Source organism: Scylla paramamosain, chromosome 1 (assembly GCF_035594125.1).
Source record: "Scylla paramamosain isolate STU-SP2022 chromosome 1, ASM3559412v1, whole genome shotgun sequence".
Taxonomy (NCBI): Eukaryota; Metazoa; Arthropoda; class Malacostraca; order Decapoda; family Portunidae; genus Scylla; species Scylla paramamosain.
In genome coordinates this window covers 30,593,682-30,615,646 of record NC_087151.1, presented here as the reverse complement: position 1 = coordinate 30,615,646, position 21,965 = coordinate 30,593,682, and the positions used below count along the sequence as shown (strand labels likewise).

Here is a 21,965-nt window from a genome sequence, read left to right as displayed (position 1 = left end):
TCTCAGGTTTTGACTGAATTCAATAAAATGTTCATGTCAACGTGACAGGTCTGCTGTCAACCTTAACAGATATATTCTTCCTATATTAATATTCTTCTTCTAGTTTTCATAATTCAACATTCTGCAATTTTGAAGGAAAAACTTTTATTTGCAAAAATGTTGGAACTTTTTTACTAGTCCAAAACTTAAAGAAAAGTTAAACAAATCTTAAAACTTTTACTTGATAACAGAGATATATTACTTCAATAAAGAAAAACCATTTTACACATGTAAAATATCCTTCTGAGTTCTTTGGAGTGGTGCATTGGTAATAAACATGTTTCAGACTTAAATAAATTTAGGCAGTAAAAAACACTTATGGATTGACATACATTTTTTTATATCGATATTTTTCTTCTACCTTTTATGAATCAACATTTTGTAATTTTGAAGTAAAAATTTTAATCACTTTTTTTTTTCAATTTTCTTTGCACAGGTCCAGATCTTTATCAAAAAAGTTCAAAAGTTTTGATTCTCAAAAATTTCTTACCTGGTTATAGGGATATGTTCCTTATTTAAAGAAGAAGCAATGTATATACCATATAATATATGGATATATTATATCCATATATTATATCCTTTGGATTCTTAGGGGTGATGCATAGATAATAATCATATTTCACTTTTAAAAGAAATTTAGAACTAAAAAAAAGAAAAATATTGATTGATGTAGACTTTTCATATCAATATTCTTTTTTCATTTTTCATTATTAAATCATCTGTAATCCTATAGAAAAAATTTTCAATCTCAAAAATTCTTTGAATTTTTTTTACTGGTCTGGACCATAATAAAAAAAAAAAAAGTGAAAAAAAAAATTGTCTCAAAATTTTGATCTGATAATTAGAGGTATGTTCCTTACTTAAAGAAGAACCATTGTATATCTGCAAAATATTATTTTCAATTCTTAGGAGTGTTACTTGACATCTGTGGCAACTTCAGTGGGTGGTCAGCATTTTAGCAAGGTTAGGTTAGGTTGGACTACGTTAGATTTGGATTACACTGTTAGGTTACGTTGGGTAAGTTAGGTTAAGTTTGATTAAGTTAAGGCAGGTTTGGTTAGGTTGGTTAGGTTAGGCTAGGGTGTAGGGGGCAATAGAATTTTACCTTCTATGAATGGTTAAAATCAACAAAAACAGTATCTGGTTTCAAGGCATCCCTTTCTGCTCACCTTGGCGAGTCTTTATCTTTTTTTTTTTTTTTTTTTTTTTTTTTGCTCCACATGATGCAACATTCAGCTGATTGAAGATTTGTAAAAGCAATATAGCACATAAGGTAAATATTAAGAAGGCTGGCGTATCAGCAGAGTGCGGCTTCCACTGGGCACCTGGGTTGTCAATCCCGCCAGGGGAGAGAACCATGTGAGAAATCTAAAAAAAAAAATTAGCTTTCCCGATAGGTCTCCCAAGTTTGCTGAGGCTAGGGTAAGATTTTATGAGAAAAGGATGGGAACAGTGCTTCTGCATTTTTACCCCAAAATGTTTGTGTCACTTAAAAGGTAGTAGATAATACCGTCGATGCTAGGAACAGCTCTATCACAACCATGCAGAAAGGTTGTGTATGGAATTTAAAAATGTTCGTAACTTAGACTTCTCACCTCTGAGAAGTACCGGTTTATCTTTTCTGCAGCAAGGGATGGGAACCACGGCCTGTCACTTCACCTGCTTCGTGGACTAATTTCCCATGGCCCATGACAGATATGTTCCAAATGGTTTTTATGTTCACCAGCGCACGGGAGGACATGCCTGTTTTCCGCTTGTTTGTTTACATCAGCCTCAGCTGGCGGGCTGACCGGTGCGGCGAGGCACGTGTTCTTACTGCATCTTTTAAATGATATATTTGCTTTTCTCTTACTGCATCTTTTAAATCATATATTTGCTTTTCCCCTAGCGAAACAGAGTGCCGAGTTTCATAAGCTGTTGTAGGTCATATTCAAACCTTACGTAAATAAAACTCGGATATGGTTAGTTTTGTTTCTGACGAGTCTATTGGTTAGTGGTTACGTTTCGCACTTTCATTGGCAGCATTGGTTGTACCAATGATATAACGAAGTGTTTATGTAATGAAATCACATTATAGCTAAGCATAACCGATCACAGAAAAGATAAAAAAAAAATAATACCAGTTAACTGCAGCAGCAGCAAACAATTAAGAAAAATCAATATTAAAGTCCTCGGTCACTAAATAATGCTATGTTAGTTGTTACAATATTCCCAATGCAAAATTTACATAATCAACAGGACATGGGATATTACCGATCAGTAACACACACACACACACACACACACAGAGAGAGAGAGAGAGAGAGAGAGTACCGTTGAAAAGACTAGGTTACTAACAAAAACAAGCTCACTTGAGCTAAGGATTCTAAATTTTTATACTTTCCTTGGTTAGCCTGTAGACAAGAGTACTCATTATCAACTTTCACAAGCCAAGTTGCTAACATTAGCACATCTACTAGGTAGCTCTCGAGATCCCGGACTGGTCTTCAAAACATTCCAGCACGTAAGTATCAATCTCTAGAAGACCGCAGAACAAATCGCTGACCAGCTGCAGCAAACATATATCTGCTAGTGGCACTATAGAGGCTGTGCTCCCACAGACCGCACAACCCCATCAAATTCCCCAACAACATGAATACGTACAGGTCAGGGAAAAATACTTTGATTGAAAATCTATTGTGGTGCACGAAGAATTAAAGTAAATAAAGTTCTTATAACATTTAATATCCTAACGTAAATAAGTGACATATGATATTGTCAATAGGATCAAGTGCAGCACATTAAGGAGATGGGCCACACAAGGAATGACAGTCTGAGATAAGTATTGTATGTATGTGGTAGTGTATCGCAGTTTTCTCTATACTCGAGAGGGTAAAAATTACACTATATAGTCCAAAAATATGTGCCGATTCCCAGGTCACATAATATAAGAGGAAATAAATAAATAGCGGGTAAATTCAAAGTAATAATAATAATAATAATAATAATAATAATAAGTACTGGTTTGAATGAGAAAGCAAAAACAAATACCTTTTTTTTTTTTTATGTAGGAAGGATACTGGCCAAGGGCAACAAAAATCTAATGAAAAAAATGGCCACTGAAATGCCAGTCCCATAAAAGGGTCAAAGCAGTGGTCAAAAATTGGTGGATAAGTGTCTTGAAACCTCCCTCTTGAAGGAATTCAAGTCATAGGAAGGTGGAAATACAGAAGCAGGCAGGGAGTTCCAGAGTTTACCAGAGAAAGGAATGAATGACTGAGAATACTGGTTAACTCTTGCGTTAGAGAGGTGGACAGAATAGGGGTGAGAGAAAGAAGAAAGTCTTGTGCAGCGAGGCCGCGGAAGGAGGGGAGGCATGCAGTTATGTACTCACTTTGGTGGAAACCTTAGCATTGCTAGACCATGGAGGATTTTTGTCTAGCTTTTTCCCCCTTCTCTGGTTGAAGATCATGAGGTGGGACTGCCTACCTAATTAACCTATCAAACTTAAAACTTGTGAAATGTGAATCAGCACAGTAGATTTGGTGGGTACAAAACAATGACATCCACTGAAATGAGAGGACAGAGTGCTGGAATATGTGACGTGTGTGTGTGTGTGTGTGTGTGTGTGTGTGTGTGTGTGTGTGTAAAAATTAATATATGAGAGAAATATGTTTTTAAGCCCATTGGAATTTATATCTCCAGACAAGATCCACATTGGTATTTACAAACCATTGCACATCAAAATGAATTTAATTTATTCATTATAGTTGTCTTTCCAGGGAGGGACCAATGCAGCCAACACAAGAAAAAAACATGAGCAGGAGTGCTGAGGTATCCACAGACCATGCCCAGCCTGCATCAACCTGGGACAACTCACGATCCCATTCAGGAAGTAAATGTACCAGACCACATTCTAAGACAACTGTTTTTGGTGCTTCTTTAAAGACTAGGTTGCACTGCAATCATTTAGTGCCAAAGTGCAAGTGTTCCAGCAAAAAAAATAGGAAGAGGACACGTAAAACCAAACACGTAGTGCAAGAAAATGGTCTTCAGCGAAGAGTAACGAGTTCTAGTTGCACTTTTCCCAGAGGTGAGATGAATGGAAGGAAAATCTATCAAAGCACAGATGAATCTCTATCAGTTTGTGATGCTTCATGGAGACCCAAGCTAAACCATTCAAAAGACAGGCCCAAAACTAATAATGAGAACTGTCATCACAAGTATGGAAATGGAGAAGAAAGAATTTTAAAGAAGAAACTCCGTTTTGAAGATGAAGTGACAGATGATAAAGGAGGGTATAACTCTGGTAAAATGACACATTCTGTCAAAGATATAAAAACTAACAAAAGTCCAAGGCAAAATGATATTCAGCTATCACCCACCATACAAGTCTCACATACTCATAATAGAACAAACTCTAACAAAGACCTAGAGAGGAAAGCTAAGCAAACATCCAAAGATTATTGCAGACTCTGTGAGGCATCAGATAACTTACCAGATAAGAGAGATTTTGGTGGAGCTAAGAGAATAAAGAAAAAATATCAGGTGCATAATAAAAAATATGCTATTTCAAAATTTTACCCAGAACATTATGATTTCACATCACACAATGAATTGTGTTTTTTATGTCAAAGATACAGAAATTATAAGTGCATACATGATGATAATTACTGCACAATTTGTCATAAACATGTTTATTGCTCACAAGAGGACATGACAGAAAGTGCACATTCTTTACATCATCAAAGCTCCCCTCCAACATGTGTTGCAGGTGATGAAGACAGACACTCTCCTTTGAACAAGATTCCCTATGAGCCAAGAACAAAGTTTGTGAGAAATCTAAAAGAAAAACTGGAGACAAACTACATGAAAGATAAGTCTGATGTAAGTTGGTTGTAAGTTTTTAAGTGAATACCTAGTTAGTATGTGTCAGGTCTCCCTCTCATACCTTGTTTGTTTTAGGTGCAGGGAAGTGAAAATTTGTTTAACTTTGTTATCATTTGTGAATGTTTGAACAAGTATAATATACTGTTGAAATGCATGTGAGAATTCTAGGAATTTTAGTACATTGGTCAAAAATTAAGTGTCTGAATGAATTTGAATGATAATAAATTAGAAAATTATTTTCAGCAAAGGAGAACCAACGTGGATACAAGTGCTGCATTAAGAGAGTCAGAGGGATACAAGGATCCACTGAGGCATGAAGCCAGTCAATCACACCACAAACACCATGGCAATAAATGTAAGTTGGTAGCATATTTACTAAGTGCTGTACATGGGAAGCTTAAGAACATATACTGTAAATGGTTGGAATCTGTTACTCAAAAGATTTTATACATAAAGATTTTGTATCCCCTAATATTGTGTAGATCATTATTTGTTATCTATAAAGACTGATAATGATAAATATAAAAGTGTAAAGTTTAAAGGCAATTTATTTATTGATTGATTGATTGATTTTTTTTTTTTTTTTTTTTTTTCATTTTTCTTTTTTTTTTTTCTTTTTTTTTTTCTTTTTTTTTACAATTCACAATATATTAATCTCCTTTAAACTAACTAGTTTGAATATTTTAGTATTTTGTGTTCAGGTGTAGATCACTGGAGGTAGCAAAATTAAGTTCATGATGGCTGAGTGAGGTCTCTGTGAAAGTCTTGATTTTCTTAACTATGAACTGATATTTTACTTCAAAATGTTTATCCATCATAATGTATTTACTCAGGGCAGATACATTTAGAAGGAAAATGATATTTCAGTCAGATGGCAGAAAATTTTAATAAAGATTCAAAGTTACCAACAATGGTAAAGAAGTTGGTGTATACCTCTATGCAATATCTAACTTTGGGTAAAAGAGTTCACAGCAATAAGAGGAATAATTGGAGATCTCATTTGCAGCATTAGATGCATGAGTTTCAGGAAAGGCAAGCAGAGGACTGGAGGAAGTAAGATAAAATTTCACCAGCAGAAATTTTCATTTTCTTTCATTGGAAACAGCATTTTTTTAAATTATACAGGAAATCAGGAATTATCCTAATAGGCTGCCCTTCTGCTGTAAGTGTCGAGGACATCTCCTTCACACTCACTCCTTACAGAATCTAATGATTAAGCATGAAATTCCCCATCAAACATTAGGCATTTAAATAACAAATGACCTTTACTAATATTAGATATCAATGGATACCACCAACATCCTCAGTGGGAAGCTGCTGTAAGCAGAAAGTGAATGCTTTACACTTGTATTCTCTCAAATAGATCACTCTACCATTCAGCCACACAACCTTGAGATAAAGAAATATATAAACAGTTATAAAATATTGATGCTCTTTTACATGAAAACACCTTACTTTAACATTAAAACACATACTAGAACCAGCTCAGAGTCCAGGCCTTACTCAGATTTTGATTAAATGTTTTCATGAAGTTGTTTTGTTATAATGGACACATTCACTGAATCACTAGGCAAGATTATGGAATAAAGCTTATAGGCTGGAAGTTGCATCTCTCTTAACTAGCATGCCACTTATGTATGTACGTACATACATGTAAATGTGATTGGTTAATTTACCACCTTTCAGCTTGTGAGAGATTTGACCAGTACATCTCAATACCAAATTGCAATGTAAGATAATTAACAAAATATTTCTTGTCTTAGGTCTCCATCACTACCAACAGAATGAACGCCTATTCTTGGAGCCAACAATAACCAACAGAAAGGGACAGAGTCTGTGTGTTGAGTGTAGTGCACCACAGCCTAGGGATCCTCATCAAGAACCTTACCTCTACCATATCACTCTTGGAGGTTTGAAAACAAATGCTGATAAAAGACATAGTACTGCTTCAGTTAACCAATTTTCTAACAGGGGCAAGGTAAATAATAGAGTCAGCAATATGAAATCAAAAAAAATATCAGCTGATATGTATGCCAGATTAAATGACAGAATTGATAATATTTTGGGCAGAAGGGACATACATTCTACCTTTTCAAGACACTCTGCTCCATTAAACTCTCCCATCCCTTCATATAGCAAGAGATCTCCCAGCAGATCAATGGCACTAATGGACCACATTATCTGAGACCTATGCAGTTTAGAGATTCTTGTATGTGTATGTAAACCAGTCAAGGTTGTTTTTTGTCAGTGGGAGCAAGCTGAAATATGTAGTTTATGTGTGTAAGCCAGTCAAAGAATTAAAGATTCCAACTCAGCTCATGTCATGTCTCTGTATCTGTTTTTATTGTGTGTGTGTGTGTGTGTGTGTGTGTGTGTTTTTTTTTTTTTTTTTTTTTTTATGTAGGAATGACACTGGCCAAGGGCAACAAAAATCCAATAAAAAAATATGCCCACTGAAATGCCAATCCCATTAAAGGGTCAAAGCAGTGGTCAAAAATTGATGAATAAGTTTCTTGAAACCTCCCTCTTGAAGGAATTCAAGTCATAGGAAGGTGGAAATACAGAAGCAGGCAGGGAGTTCCAGAGTTTACCAGAGAAAGGGATGAATGATTGAGAATACTGGTTAACTCTTGCGTTAGAGAGGTGGACAGAATAGGGGTGAGAGAAAGAAGAGTCTTGTGCAGCGAGGCCACGGGAGGAGGGGAGGCATGCAGTTAGCAAGATCAGAAGAGCAGTTAGCATGAAAATACCAGTAGAAGACAGCTAGATATGCAACATTGCGGCGGTGAGAGAGAGGCTGAAGACAGTCAGTTAGAGGAGAGGAGTTGATGAGACGAAAAGCTTTTGATTCCACCCTGTCTAGGAGAGCAGTATGAGTTGAACCCCCCAGACATGTGAAGCATACTCCATACATGGACAGATAAGGCCCTTGTACAGAGTTAGCAGCTGGGTGTGTGTGTGTGTGTGTTTGGTTGATTAAGGATTATATGCTGCACTCAGTATCACCACCAATAACCTCTTTATGTAGTGTGATGCATGAGTAAGACTGAGACCTTTCACCCTTGACACATTATCCTCTTGCTCAGGGAGGGTATTATTTACTCATCAGAGGATATCTTCAGCAGCCAAAGCAAAAGTGTGAATCTCAGACTGTTAGATGGCAGGTAAAGACTACACTGGTGTTTTTTTTTTTTTTTTTTTTTTTTTTTTTTTGTGTGTGTGTGTGTGTGTGTGTGTGTGTGTATGTGAAATTGTAATTGTGCAGTTTTAGAGTGATAGGATTTTATTCTTGAAGTCTTTGAGTCATTCTGCATTATGCATAAAGGCTTCACCCTACAATGGGAAACCCTCATTAGTACAAGTTTATGCTTTAATGTACATTTAACTCACTATTGAGTGGCTGCTTCAGTCATTCATAAACTATTATCATATGCATAGGTGTCTTAACATTAATGTGGTTTTCTTCTTCAACATTTTGTTGAGCCAGGCACCTCAAACAAAATTTTTTGCTTGAAATGTAAATTCACAAATTCGGGCATTACCTCCCACAACTTCAATTCCACCAACTTAACTTTTTTTTTCTTCTTTTTTCCACAAATGTAAATATATACACCAACTCTCATCTGCAAATAAAATCACCTTCTCCAGTTTCAGGGTTTACAGTTTGTAGATGCATTTGTGGAAGTGGCTAGCTCTAGCCATTCATATTATTTTCTTGCTTTATTCATTACTGCTTTCATTTGACACAATATAGTTTCCATTTGTATTTAAATCATGAAAAAAAATATGTTACTCTTATTGCCATATTAAATGGGAATTTTCATAGACCTCACTGCCAGGAACTAATAATTACTAACATATTCTTCTCATGGTATCAGGGATGGTGTTGTATTTCAGATTTTATTTGAGCTGCCAGAAGATAAAAACTGATGTAGTTTAGTACAAAGCTTACCATCACTTACAGAGGAGTAGAAACAGGGTTAGCCCTCCTTGAAGTCACACCATTATTACACTAAAACTGTGTGAGCAGGGAGAAGAGTACTACAGTATAAAAATGTGCAGTTTTCACTTATTTTTTTATTTATTTAATTTAATTTTTTTTTTTTTGATAGGCCAGCTTTCTGGGAAGGAATACCTACAAACCTGTCAGTGGCCCCTGAGAGAGGCAGAAAAGTGGAAATGTATGATTATTTACTCTCTTTATTCTTAATCTTAAGCAATTTTTAAGTAATACAATTGAGTGAATGGCTGGCAGTAAAATAGAGAATCACACAAAATTGGCATTAAACATACTATGACTATATAGTGTGTGAGCTGGGGAAGAGAAAGACTCCTTCAGGGAGCATAGTAACTGTGATCCATAAGCCAGAGGGAAAATGAGCATGACTGAACAAAAGCATGAGTGTTATGGATAAAGTGTATAGTTAAGGATTTTGATTAAACAATGTCAAGATCTGAATTAAGATAATTATTAATTATGCTACTTCCAAGTGTGCCACATGTGGAGCTAAAAGTTGCTTTATAAGACAGGAGATTATTCTACTCTTGTATGATGCAGGGAAATAATAATAATAATGATAAATAATTAATAAATAAATAAATACCCTAACAAGTCAGTGAGATAAAATTGTGGTAACCCCAACAGTTTTACAGGACTGGGACCTGAACTCCCATATGGACTATTTTCAAAAGCCACAGAAATTATTAATTGGATTTTTGTGGAATTTTTACTTTGGATAATGTAGAATCCTTAAAGGATTTACCAAAATTTGCAATACTACAACCATGAAAATACTCTTGAAAAATCCCAGTAACTTTTACTATAGTTGGTTAAAAGTTGTAGATAAGAAGCTGTTCAAAATCCTTGTGAAAGTGGTCCAGTATCCATCACTTGACATGACACCAGGGAATGCTCATGTTTAGGCCCCAAAGTCCATTCCATTCTGCTACTAACCAGTGCCAAATCCTACCTCTCCGTAGCAGCTGAGCCACAGTACTGCAAAACTTTACATACTCCACCACCCTCACACCAAAAATTCTAGAACAGCAAGAGATGACAGAGTGCTAAAATTACAATAATTACGACAAACTGTATTCCACATGTGTTACCTGCCATGTTGTTTTCACTAAAAACATGTGCGACCACATTTGTTGGAAACATGTTTCTGACTTATTAGCCTAGGTTGGTCAAACATGTCTGAACACCAGTGACCAGATTACATATGCTAGAAACTACTGCAGTCACATTGGCACTGGTGTGTACGAAGCTATTATATCCACCATGTTTGTTTCCAGTATGTTCATAAATTTGTGCTAGATATTACCCACAACACTGTCCTATATTAGTAATGTTTGTGACTTGTATAGCTTGCGTGTGACATGTTCCCATTATGTGATGAGCAATGTTTCGGGTAAAGTTATAGGGAAAGTAATAGGTTTATATCTAATGTGAATTTTTTAGGTTTTTCAACAATCAGGCACCATAGTATTGTTGATAAACTATAGAATCTCAATGGGCAGTTCTGGTGTGTCTGTGCATAAGTAGCCAATATTCATTCATACCAATGAGTCCAGTGATACCAATGACTGAATATCAGGGGGTGCTTCTTGTGGCCCGTCACAGTCTCATTCCATGCTGCTCATATTACATGTCAACACAGCTCAAACTCTGCATTACAGCAACTGTTTAGTAATAACAAAGATCTTGCAAATATTCATAAAATCTTGGGTAATAACAAAAATCTCTTTTGTGATCTTTGGAAACAATGGTTACAACCAAGGGACATCATTGGAAGGGGAGGTGTGATGCAAGGGGTTGTTGGCCTTCTTGCTGTCTTGTGACTTGTTCAAGATGCTTCTTCCCTCCCACACAAGACCTTTATTGCTTGTGAATTTATTTGCATTTTTATTTTCATGCTTGCTTCAACTCATCTCCAAACCTTTACTCCACTCTCTCCTTCCCTGTACCTAACTAATGATTATGAATTTCCTCACACCACACACACACACACACACACACACTCAAGGTAATTAACTGATCTCTCTCTCTCTCTCTCTCTCTCTCTCTCTCTCTCTCTCTCTCTCTCTCTCTCAATTGCACTAAGTATAGTATTTATTGATTTGAAACTGTACAGCATGCATAATGAAAGGAGTATGAGAAACAAAAAAAAATAAAATGTTTACATAAAACTTTATCAGGAGTAATAAAACCATGGTGCTAGCTCATGATCATCCATTTTTTTTTTTTTTTTGAGACATCTGCTTTGCTTGCCAACCACTGGCAAGTCTTAAAACCATTGGTTAAGTGGCCTTACAAAATCTCAAAAATTAGCAGTTTGAGAGGTCCTTATATGTCAAGTTTCAGTTTTATAGTAACCTTCTCCTTACCTCTGTCTGACTAGGCTTCCATACATATCATATTGTCTCAATGAAAGATTTTTATTGGCTCAAATATGGAATGTCCTACTAGCTGAGGCCTTGCTCCCCGGAGCTGTGTGGGAATAGTGCAGGAGGCGGGGGGGGGTGCTCCATGTCTGCTTCAACCTTGCATTGGTGGCAAATGGTGTTTATTTCCTCTACATTATACTACAAACTAGGTAACCTCTCAAGTAGTGGCTGAGGAGTAAATATTCATCTATCAGTCACAACCATCAGCAGGTCTTACAATGAGAATCAGTATGTGCCTTTAGTGGTACTGAAATATTTTTCTCTTGTCATATTGATTATGGCTTCACTTACATTTTTATAAACATTGCACACCATATTCTGTACTGCCAAGAAAGAAAGTTATAATGTAGGTACTGTTTATAGGTGGCAAAAAAGTATTTTCTTCTATGAAACCATGTAAACCACTTTCATTTTACAATTTAAAATTGTATATGTTTTATCTCTACTTGTCATATTGGACTAGTTAGGCAATATAATTTTCCCTTCTTTAACTTGAGAGCTATCAGTGTTGACAATCATACAAGCGCAATCTCAATTACATTAAGGTCTGCATCTATTACACTATTCTTGTTCAAACTTGACCACCTTGCTAATGTACAACTTGCATTGCTGGCAATCATCACAACATATAAATTGAATATCTCTGCTGTGTTTTCAAAGTTTTTGTGAAAATATGTAATTGTTTTTGTGTTGAACAAGATTCTTGGTACAGTTCTCTTCTTGCTTTATATTGCATTCAGCAAGTTTGTTTTCTTTATTTCTTTCTTTATTTTTTTTATGATATGCTACTCCACATGTATGCTGTCTTTGCCCCTCTTGTTTCTGCACCTTGCTTGTTCCTGTAGTTTACTAATACTGTTCTTTTTTATATTAATATCCATTCTGAGGGCTGTCTATATCTCTAGATTTAGAATGCACTTCATGCTTTATTGTAACAAAATACTTTGATGTGCACAATAATCCAATGAACAATAAAAGTAACATCCATTACATTGTCTTACGTTCTTGAGCTCCCAAATATCTGCTGGTGGCTGCCTTTGACATGGTAGATAAATGAGTAAAAACTCAAATTTGCTGTCAGGAGTAATGCTTTTTGTTGTGACTAGATTCAAAGTGGTGTCCAAGACTCCAGCCAAGAAACTCATAACCCCCTCCCCATTAGAATGAAAAAAGGTTTCAAATCAGAGTAGGTCTACATAGTCATTTTCTTTTATGTATCTAAGACTTGGAAAAAAAATCAATATATATATTACTATGTTGTAAAGCTACCAACACCAGATAGTGATAAAACACTTGAAATATATAAATATTATAAAATGTTCAGGTACTCTTCAGGTGACTTATGTAGTCTGTGCAAATCAGAACAACAGAACTACTTATGGAGGCACAGATGAGTGGTTTTGGCATATGAAATATTTTGAGTTAGTAAACATTAGTAACTCCTGAGGCTACTTGCACAAGCATTAGGGATTCATACTGTTATCATTAAGGTGAAGCATGAAGTGGATATCCATGCACAAGAATATTTAATGGATTGTGCCATCTCTACCTCCCTACATTAGTTTATTATTAAAGACAACCATATTCAGGAGAGGAATGTTTTCACAGCCAAGGAATAAATTTTTTTAACCGTGCAAAGTGAAGAGAAACAAATATCCTGTGAGAGCATCAAGGCAGCCATCCAGTGAACACTGTGCCAGTGTCGGTCATGACTGCCGACACCTGCGGCAAAGACAAACTTCTCCTCATATGGTCAACTAATTTTAAAGAAAGTGAACAGGGGAAGTTAAACTCTGGATTTGTATTAAACATTTTATATTACTGAGAATAGGAGACTATAAAATCAATACATTCTGCATCTCGATGAGGATTAAAATGCATAGTCCTACTTATTACGTTGCAACACATTCAAGGTTGATTCCATTCCCAGGGTTATAGCAAGAAGCCAGCCTCATTAATCTAAATTTGGGTTAAGGAAATTAAGACCAAGTTAATATAATTATATACATGTAGAAAATGACCCTACAAAATTTTAATTTTGAAGAATACATTTAAGGTTAGTACCATTGGGAACCACCATCAGATTCCCACCTCAGTGGGTGCAAGCGACCCACTTCAAGCAGCACCAATGTTTTCTTGATGTCCCTTATATAGGTAGAGGAATAATTTTTCATATAACTCACATAATTTACAGATGATGTCCAGCAAAGAGAGAGAGAGAGAGAGAGAGAGAGAGAGAGAGAGAGAGAGAGAGAGAGAGAGAGAGAGAGAGAGAGAGAGAGAGAGAGAGAGAGAGAGAGAGAGAGAGAGAGAGAGAGAGAGAGAGAGAGAGAGAGAGAGAGAGAGAGAGAGAGAGAGAGAATATGGCTCTGATGCAATGTTCTGACCTCTTGCTACACACTGGCTTCTTTGATCAATTAGACTTATGTACAGAATTGAACTTTTGGTGTGTGTGTGTGTGTGTGTGTGTGTGTGTGTGTGTGTGTGTGTGTGTGTGTGTGTGTGTGTGTGTGTGTGAGAGAGAGAGAGAGAGAGAGAGAGAGAGAGAGAGAGAGAGAGAGAGAGAGAGAGAGAGAGAGAGAGAGAGAGAGAGAGAGAGAGAGAGAGAGAGAGAGAGAGAGAGAGAGAGAGAGAGAGAGAGAGAGAGAGAGAGAGAGAGAGAGAGAGTTGGTTGTTTCTTTTTGTATGCATATATCATAGTCTTTAAGGCCTGTGACTTATTCATATATATATATATATATATATATATATATATATATATATATATATATATATATATATATATATATATATATTTTTTTTTTCTTTTTCCCTATGGGGAAGAGATAAGAGACAGGACACAGCATCAGATTGAGACTGACATGATGAAGGCAATATTGAGATGACACAGGCAAATATAGTTAATGGGGTGAGGTGAGGCATAGGGGTCTCCATACTTAAGAAAATAATAACATCTACTGAACAAAGATTCTTATGCTTAATAACTATAACTCTTAGTTTCACTTACCAGATTACTATGAACACTTGCTGAGGCTAACATGTGTACACTACAGTACATTGAGTATCTACCCAATCATGTGCAAGAGAAAATAAAGATTGTCAGACTGAAAGCTTCACATGGAGTAACTGGAGCTCTGAGGAAGTCACAACCAAGATCAAACAATTAAAAAACTAAATTAAAAAATTTAAAGTTCAACCAAAATGAATTTACATCCTAGTAAAGTTGGCACATATGTTGACCTGCTGGAGCTGGGTCAGGGAGACTGACCTGCCAGCAATGACCTGATTTAGTGAATACGACACCTGACTTACAACTACCTGTGATACCTCTGGTAAGTACAACTATACTTACATTAATATTTGCACATGTCAAGACGAAGGCAAACCCCAGGGGACACTAAACACCCGGGTTATGGCACAAACAGCAACATTGGAGGACTACAGTAAGAAATAACATTTGTGGATTACACCCTCTATCCCCATAACTATTACTTCAATTTACTTATTTTTGTGTAGTTCCATGCTTAAGTACAACAAACGTAAGTACAATAATGAGATGATGAACAGTTATGTACACCTCCTTTTCTCCCCATTCAGTCAAATGCACACTGCTCGGCCTCCTAACTGAACCGGATCCTCCACAAGTGTGGCCGCCTGTCTAGTTCTGTGTTGGCACATCACCTCCCTGCTTGGGGGACTGCTGGGTGACACGGTGAAAGGCACGTCTGGAGGGCTTGTGAGATACAGAGATACACACAGTACTTCCAGTGTAGCAACAACATCAAGGCACATGTTGGATTTTCTCTTGCTGTGATTTTCATGAATTTCATAGGTATCCAAAACAATTGTCAATATAATAATAAATATAAGAAACTGCCATATAAAAGTGATATAAATTATTATAATATAAGGCACTTAGCAGGACATTTCTACATTTAACACATCATTGTGGGTGCAAGTTAGGGTATGGATTAGAGTCAATCCATTTTAATTAAATAGAAATTATGTGATTTTCTTCCTGAAGTCAAGTTTCCCAAAACTATATCTTTTTTTTTTTTAATGCCTTTATGGTTTTTCTGCTTTACGTCTGAAACACCAATGCTGGAGTCAGAACAGCTGCACCATCACTGACACCCATCACTCCTATGCTGTCCTTTTGGCATCTTACAGAAAATCCATATATTTGCTTTAATATCTAACAACAGGAGTAGAAGGGGCTCATTTCTAAACTTAACATGACACCTTGTAATAGAGTCTATCGAGATTCATTAAACACCTATCTCTAATCTACATGATAAAGATACAACACCAACAACACAATGACCCTAACAATAAAGCTGTGACCAAGCTTAACATTAGCACCATCTCTAAATGCACACTTTATGTAGTACCAGTCTCATGTACTCAAAATGTCAACTAATTGTCTCACAAATCGATCACCTTCCTCACTGGAGATTCTAAGTAAGAGCTGCCTGTAACTGAGCACTGCCTCACCCTAAGAGCTGTTTATATATATATATATATATATATATATATATATATATATATATATATATATATATATATATATATATATATATATATATATATATATATATATATAATATTTTCATTCTTTTTCAAATTTGTATGAGGTTTTTGTTGTGCTACTTAGTACTTCTAAAACAATGTTAGTACTTTAAAGTTTAGTTGACAAACTGACAGTTGTTGAGGGCTCTGGGCAGGCAGGAGGAACATGTGAGCACCAAGGCCACTATACATGTGCACAATTTCCCTGTGCCCGCCCAACAGGTAGCGGCCCCACCCTCACCCATAGACCGGCAGTGTGGGAGCCATATGACCCTGAGGTCAAAAGCCTGCCCTTGGGGGCGGCACTGAGCGGTGGGGAGGGCACGTACCGATGGTGGAGGAGCTGGGGAGCGATGCGGCGGCACCCTGAGCGCAGCGCGGTTAGTGGTGTATCCTAGGGTGAGTGGTGGTGGTGGTGGAGTGGTTGGTGGTGGTGGTGGTGCCTCAGTGCTGGTCAGTAGTGACACGAGGAACACAAGAGAAGGAGCCCGGGCGGGTTAGCAACGCGCCAGGTCAGCTGAGGGACCAGGATCATCCGAGCCAGAGGGGAGTTAACAGAAAAAGAGAAACGAATGTTAGTACATTACACTGGTGCAGGATGCCCCAGCATCATATTCTAAATATTATTTTTATTATTATGATGATTATTATTATTATTAATATTAAGAATTTTACACATGAAGGTGCACTGCATTATCAACCCATTAACCCACTGGCTGAGGACACAAAGCTATAGTATGTATGTACAGTGCCCACCTACAGTTGCTCTACAGTGCCCTGCTTGGCAGCATGCATGCGGAACCACCCGCTATGTGAGTGACAGCGCCAGCCACAAACAGGCAGCAAAGTAGGGAAGAGGAGGAGAAAGAGGGGCCAAGATAGTAAGCAACCCTTCACTAAAGGGCCAAAAGGAGTGCAAGAACACTGACAGCAGTCATGATGAGTATGTTGGGTGTGGTGATGGGTGGTGTGTTAGTGTGATATGATGACATGATGCATGTAACAGCTGTAAGCCAGATGTCATGTGTGCTGTGTCTGTCATCACCTGTGTATTAGCTAATGGTCTTCAATCATGTTATCTACTTTGATGATAACAAGAAGATCCACTGAGGCACGCCCTCAAGTGGTAAGAATGTTACTATGTGCTGCAACGTGGCCAGCCTGTATCTTCAACTGGCTCTCCTGGGATGAAAGATCATGAAACAAATTGAAAATGGTGATTTTTCATTATGTCTTGATTTTTAGGAAAGTAAAACATATACTAGTTTATAATGACATCATACAAAAAAATATAAAGATAAAAAGATGTAATTTATGTGTGTGTGTGTGTGTGTGTGTGTGTGTGTGTGTGTGTGTGTGTGTGTGTGTGTGTGTGTGTGTGTGTGTATATATATATATATATATATATATATATATATATATATATATATATATATATATATATATATATATATATATATATATATATATATATATATATATATATATATATATACATAATATCCTACATGATTCAAGAATGAAACGTGATTTTTTGAAGAACGCATGTCAAGACTGATACAGTGAAAATATCATAAATAGATTCTTATGAATTTTTAATATGAATTCACATCTCAAACATAAAGCGATGCTAATAACAGACACGCACATTTTTACACTTAGCTTTGGTTATATATTCATTATGAAGCAAAGCTACAATAGATTAATAACACTGAAGCACTTAAGATGAGCAAAAAACTGTCCGATCAGAATGGTCAGTCTCTTCTTGACCATGGGTAACAAACATGTTCCTCTCAAATGGCCTCAAAACAACACAAACTATTTTTTACAAAAAAAACTTGGAGAGATTTTACAGCTGAACTTGCAGCAAAGTAAACACATTAGATTGATACTCAAGATGAGAGGATGAAATTATTGCATAAAGCAAACAAGTGTAATGAATGGGAGAGGGATATCCAAAATAGGAAATCATCAAATAACAATTTCTCATGCGAGTCCAATACAAATATATTGGGGAAGCAATTACAACAACAGGTGGAGTGGATAGTAATGTTTTCCTCTTAACTATGCCACTGAAGGGTTTTGTGTAAATCTCTCTCTTTCACAACACACACACACACACACACACACACACACACACACACACACACACACACACACACACACACACACACACACCTGTCAATATGTTCTTCAAACAACACAATAAAATCCTAAACAACAACAACAACAACAACAACAACAACAACAACAACAACAACAACAACAACACACATAATGAAACAGTGATGCATGGTAATGATGGTTGTGTTCTATGCTGTGCTTGTTCAGGAATGTAACTTAACTTCTGGATGTGACTGGGAGGAGATCAGGAGGGATTCAAAATGGTGAAAGTACCAAGGAGACATATAAAGGGTACTAACAAGACTATTCTACGGCTACTGTCCCACTACTGGCTGGTTCCTCAGGCAGGCTGGTGCGGCTCTTATGACCGTTAGTTGGGTGTACGTTAGTCATGACTACAGCCCAACAAATACCTCATGGAAGGTTAGTGGATCATAACCATCTTGAGTCTTTTTCATCTCAAACAATTATATACATTTCTTGTGCTGAATTCAGAATCCTTAATTAAATATTTCTTCTTGGAATGAAAAGCAATATTTACTCTTCTTCATCAATTTATTCATGACTTATCAATACGTAAAAATCCAGAGATATACAGATACTTTGGGCTCTTGTAGCTGTGACCTGTACTTCAGACATCAAGGCCGCAATCCTTCTTGGGCCTCAGCTCACAGTGGCATCCTTGCCAGATATCCTTACCAACTATATTCTTAAAGCATAATTTATGTGACTTAAAATACAGTAAAATGGAAACAAATAATGGCTGACAGCTCCCGTTGTGTGAGGCCGGCCAGAGAAGCGAAGACTGGGTGTTGAATGAAAAGTTTAATATGTTCTGTATTATTTTTTCCCCAAATGAGTTACATACCTTGAAGGGTCTAAGTCCTGGACTGGGCCCCACACAACCTAACATCAGCTCCCCACATAGCCAGACAACACCCATCTGTAACTTGGATTTTCTGCATGTTCTCTTTCTTTCTTTATGTCTACAGCTGACCGACCTCACATGGGATGAGAGGCACTTAAGGATGGGCATGGTGAGAACTCCTCCAGCTGAACCTTATATAATCATTCTCTAAGAAACAATAACTGGAGAATTTATTTGAATTGCACAGAAGAGTAACACTGGAAAGAATACAATGCTAGAGGAGTAAATGCCGTCAGGGTCCTCAAGGGACTGACTAGGATGCATGATTGATAGTCTCTTTGCAATATTTTGACAACAAAGGTAGTATCTATCAAATGTACTCCATACAAGAAAAGTGGTTTTGTAGAAGAAGTCTCTACACAAAGAGAGAGAAAAAAAAGGGAGGGAGAAAAAGAACTTGCTGGACGGAATGTCATCAAAGTGTGCTGCGGCACACTGAAGGAGAGTGAAGAATGACTCACCACGCCCGAACATCATAAAAATCTTTTATACATGACTACAATGTATTGCTTTTCCCCACATCAACAGTAATGACATATTTCTCAGGATTTTTAGTGATGAATTCAAGATGGCCTATTCTTTAAAGCCACAATTCAATTACTTATTAAATAACAACAGACATTCTTATGACCCTTGATGTGGGGAAGTAAAGAGGAGCATGAATAGGGTGATATTTTCAATGGGTGTTCAACTAACCTGGGTTGTGGCCTACGAGAGCGTACCCGTCCTTTGATAGGGGTGCTCCCGTGCCTGGCCCAAATGGCGTCGCTGCTTGACCGCTACACCTGAACAACACAACGTGATGGCATCATGTGGCAACGTACACACCGGACAACAACTCAGCCTCACCATGACAAGATCACCATTTATCTTAAGAGAAACTGCAAAAGCAACTTTACATCTGCTTCAAAAGCAGTACACATGAAAATTGCTTTTCAGTTTCTACAATAAACACGTCATCTTGCCTCAGTCTCCCATTTGCTCCTCCATTCATGCACAACACCTGAGCTCAGAGAACTGTCTACACAATTTACCCTTGGGCTCCACAGTGCTTTAAGCAACTCATGAACTAGTAGATGGACATGACAGATCCTTCAATTAGGTGTTGGCACTGCCATTCACCCTGTTGTGTGTAATATATATATATATATATATATATATATATATATATATATATATATATATATATATATATATATATATATATATATATATATATATATATATATACAGAAAGCATCTGACAGTATCTAAACTAGACAAAAGCAGCTTGAGTACATTAAGTTCTTCACTGGTAACTAAAAAGAATGAAACTCCAACAGTACAAAAATAAATGATAAAATCACAAAATTCAAGAGCCTTGCTAGGCTCATGCTAGAGGCATCTTTGAGAAAACCTGATTTTTAAATATGTTTATGTACACTGTAGCACCACCAAAATCAGACTGCAGCTGGAAATGATCAAAGCCAGTTAGTTGTTAGTAGATGTTACATTACTGAGTTGGGGGAAGAGGGAGGCCTTGACCTCACCTCACCGTGACAGTCCACAGTGATTCCATTTTTGTGCTTTACTGTAAAGATTATTATTATTATTATATTCTTATTTCAACAAGATCAAAATTTCCGAAAACCTTTGGCAGGTATAGTAGTTGTGTGCCTCAAAATTTTAGTACAAGATTTTGGAAACTGAATTGAGCATGCCTTAAGCACTTTAACAAAAGGAGTTTCATGTTGGCTCAATGCCTGTACAAGATGGAGTACAAATCCAATAATTTTAAATCAAGGGAAATCAATTACTAAGCATAAATTAAGACAGTTGTCTTAAGACTTATTTTACTTATTCAATTCAGCATGGAAGGTATTATCTTCTACTTGGTTTATGTTTTGAATTAACTAATTTGATCACACTGCTAATTTAGTAACATTTGCAGTTTGCCAGGTGGTTCAAGGCCTCCCCATAACCTTGTAAGATAACGACTCAGTGATTAAGGTCAAATAGTTTTTACACTCAGTTACAGTGACAAGAATTGACTGAGCATATCATACTGTACTACAGCCTTTGAAATTCTATTGTAATAGAGAAATCACATCTCTATCCCTTACAAGATATCATGACTCCTCACTCTCATCATAAACTTACCACTGTAACTGAGCAAGTAAGAATCGTGATCTTTGTTAAACACAACGCATCAAGCATTGGACCCGTTTCCTTTTCTCAACTCAATACAGGACTGAATGGTGTTAATTATGGCACGTTAGTGACCTCTATTAGGCCATGTGTAAGAAACAGCTCCCCATGCATCTGCCTGGAATCATCATTGACATCTATGAAGCTGGGAAAAATTTTTTGAATTTGACAAGTTTGGCACCATTTAGTAATGAAGATCCATGGCAGATGCCTTGAGCCTCCCCATCAGTGACTGGACCGCAGACAAGATCAACACTGAGGTGCAGCTCAATCACCTCAAGTGCCACTCTGTCCTGTGGCACCTGCAGCATGTCCCCTGAACCAGTCTGAACACAAACAAAAGTGAGTGTTGGTGCAGCAGCTGAGATGTGGCTTTAGTGACCCACCTGCTGCTGCCACCGCTGCTGTTGTGTTAGTAACTTGGTCCCTTGGTAGTTGTTATCGAATTAAAGAATCTATCACCACTGGGATGGATGGATGTCATACAAATGAGAATCAAAGTCTTTGGGTGCCTTCAAAAACCACATGTAAGATCCCCTTATGTTCAAGGTCACTACCTCAAGCTGACCAAATAGTGTTACTGATTTCACTTTTAGTTTAGAATGCAATACAAACCTGCTCCTGCTGAAAAAAAGATACATATTAATTGCTTTACCTCATATCAAACTGCCTCTCTAATGTAGAATGCCTAAGAGGTTTGAAAAATTAAATCAATATCAATGATTTATGATTAGACAATTTGTAACATAGAGTGGCAGTTTGATTTATTAAGAACTATATACAGCCAAACTCCTTTAAACTG

The 21,965-nt window shown here is 36.9% G+C and overlaps 3 protein-coding genes across 9 annotated transcripts in view; 1 reads left to right on the top strand and 2 right to left on the bottom strand.

Moving 5' to 3' along the window:
* Window positions 1–1,885, bottom strand: part of LOC135103451 (FAST kinase domain-containing protein 1, mitochondrial-like) — a 31,445-nt gene extending 29,560 nt beyond the window's left edge. For 3 of the 7 annotated variants that reach the window (XM_064009779.1, XM_064009769.1, XM_064009760.1), the window contains exon 1: window positions 1,635–1,845. The gene's annotated coding sequence lies outside the window, so the exon portion shown is untranslated. Of the gene's footprint in view, window positions 1–1,634 lie in introns of all 7 variants that reach the window. The other 4 variants (XM_064009805.1, XM_064009792.1, XM_064009795.1 and 1 more) reach the window with 4 other exon arrangements.
* A 658-nt stretch (window positions 1,886–2,543) lies between these two features.
* On the top strand, window positions 2,544–7,223 carry LOC135103480 (uncharacterized). Its single transcript, XM_064009821.1, has 5 exons — window positions 2,544–2,684; window positions 3,801–4,111; window positions 4,793–4,905; window positions 5,152–5,263; window positions 6,672–7,223. Exons 1-5 carry the CDS (start codon window positions 2,671–2,673, stop codon window positions 7,091–7,093), a joined length of 972 nt encoding a protein of 323 aa, XP_063865891.1. The 5' UTR covers window positions 2,544–2,670; the 3' UTR covers window positions 7,094–7,223.
* Window positions 7,224–13,153: 5,930 nt separating this feature from the next.
* The window catches only part of LOC135104634 (protein held out wings-like), a 51,954-nt gene continuing 43,142 nt past the window's right edge, over window positions 13,154–21,965 (bottom strand). The window contains exons 11-12 of the mRNA XM_064012198.1: window positions 19,673–19,761; window positions 13,154–16,441 (exon numbers count right to left, since the gene is read on the bottom strand). Coding sequence (XP_063868268.1) covers window positions 19,685–19,761 — 77 coding nt within the window. The 3' untranslated portion in view covers window positions 13,154–16,441; window positions 19,673–19,684. The remainder of the gene's footprint in view (window positions 16,442–19,672; window positions 19,762–21,965) is intronic.